The sequence below is a fragment of the Aplysia californica genome, unplaced genomic scaffold, assembly GCF_000002075.1.
Source record: "Aplysia californica isolate F4 #8 unplaced genomic scaffold, AplCal3.0 scaffold00165, whole genome shotgun sequence".
Lineage (NCBI taxonomy): Eukaryota > Metazoa > Mollusca > Gastropoda > Aplysiida > Aplysiidae > Aplysia > Aplysia californica.
The window spans coordinates 1,279,209-1,280,930 of NW_004797435.1; the positions used below are offsets into that span (position 1 = coordinate 1,279,209).

General features: G+C 41.7%; 1 protein-coding gene across 1 annotated transcript; it reads right to left on the minus strand.

The window, feature by feature from the left end:
* Positions 1-809: 809 nt before the first annotated feature.
* Positions 810-1,301, minus strand: LOC106011704 (histone-lysine N-methyltransferase SETMAR-like). The gene has a single exon (XM_013082235.1). The coding sequence runs from the start codon at positions 1,299-1,301 to the stop codon at positions 810-812; it is 492 nt and encodes a 163-aa protein (XP_012937689.1).
* Between the last annotated feature and the right edge of the window lie 421 nt (positions 1,302-1,722).

The window sequence follows — 1,722 nt, forward strand, 5'->3', positions numbered from 1 at the left end:
CGCCAAAGCTCAATATTAACTCTACAGTGAGTTTGAGTACTGGGATTATTGCCCTTGAATTTTTCTTCCAAAGGCTGTTGCGAACTTCGGAAGTAGCGATCTTTTTTTCTGGTCCTTCAACGACATCGCTACAAGTGTAGTCGACTGTACTGCGTTAGACTGCATACAGCATCCTGTAACTTTTATTTTAAAAAGACATATTTCGCGGGTCTTCTCTCAAAGGTGAATACACCTGGATTGTCTTCGCATGGTATGAATACATACCTGAACGACTGAACGCTCCCACAGAAACAATTTAGAAGTAGAACACTACTCTTAGTTTTAGTTTAAGTAGAGGTTTTACGCCGCTTGCAAATGCATAAAGTCATATGAGCGCCAGAAGATTAGGGTTTTACAAGAGAGCAACAAACATAAAAAAGAAAAAGGGGAGATAAGGACGATAGATGTTTCATTGGAAAGAAGAAGCTAACCACACTAGAGCACTGGCCAACCACCCACAAGAAGAACACTGGTGGTGGCTTGACCTGGCATGTCACTGTCAGGACCAACCTGGACTAAGTGTTATTAAAACAGACTTCCTTTTGGGGATTTTAAACTTATGTCTTACTGAAGCATAACCTTTAGTTGCACCACAAAAATGGTGTAGCTTTTGATGATGTGAACCAAAGATGAGGAAACCTGTGAGCTTTAGACAAAGGCAAGAAAAGTGTTCCCATAAGTGGAGTGTTACTATACTACGAGGGTCGTTCAAAAAGTTTTGCCTCCAAGTTCATAATTTTTTTTTATTACTGCTGCTACGTACAAAATTTTTACACCAAATGAAAGCTTAGAATGTCTGCTACATGACAGTAGCTGTACTTTTCAACATAGTCGTCTTCTTTGTTGATGCAGATCAGCCAACGTCGAATAAATTGTCGCATGCCGTCGGCGAAAAATTCATGTGATTTTCCTCTGAACCCGCGACGCACATCTTCTTGAACTTCATCGTCATCTGCATAACGTTTTCCTTTAAGGTACTCCTTCAACTTAGGATAAAGATAAAAGTCAGATGGAGCAAGGTCTGGACTGTATGGTGGGTGCTGTAAGGTCTCTTGAAGTCTGAGACTTTTCGTGGCATCTTGAGTGTGTCGACTCGTGTGTGGACGGTCGTGGTGCAAAATTGCATTTTTTCCGGGCCGAACTCGTGACAGCCGTGCTCTAAGTTTTCTCAGGGTCTCAATATATCGTTCCGAATTGATAGTGGAACCCTGTTCCAAAAATTCCATATGAATCAGACCATCGAAGTCCCAAAACACAGTCATATAAGCACTTTCTAAACTTTCTTTGCAGATGAAACAACTTTGAACTTCTTGGGGCTAGGTGAGCCAGTGTACCTGTATTCTTTAGATTGTCTTTTGTTCTCTGGGTCATAATGGTGTACCCAAGTCTCGTCTCCTGTGACTATAGTATACGGCGTAAGAAAACTTCACCCTCATCACTATAACGAGCCAGGAGTTCATCACTAATTTGACTTCGGTTCAGCTCGGGTGACAACATGTGGGGAACCTACCATGCACATATTTTCCTGTAACTTTAACCCGACACATCATGGATAATATACTGAGCACTCCTTACAGAAATCCCTAACATTTCACTCAAATCACTGACATCTCTTACTTTGATCCGCCGGTTTGCTTGGATGATCTCATCTACTCTCTCCTGGTGTTGGAACATCACTGGCAA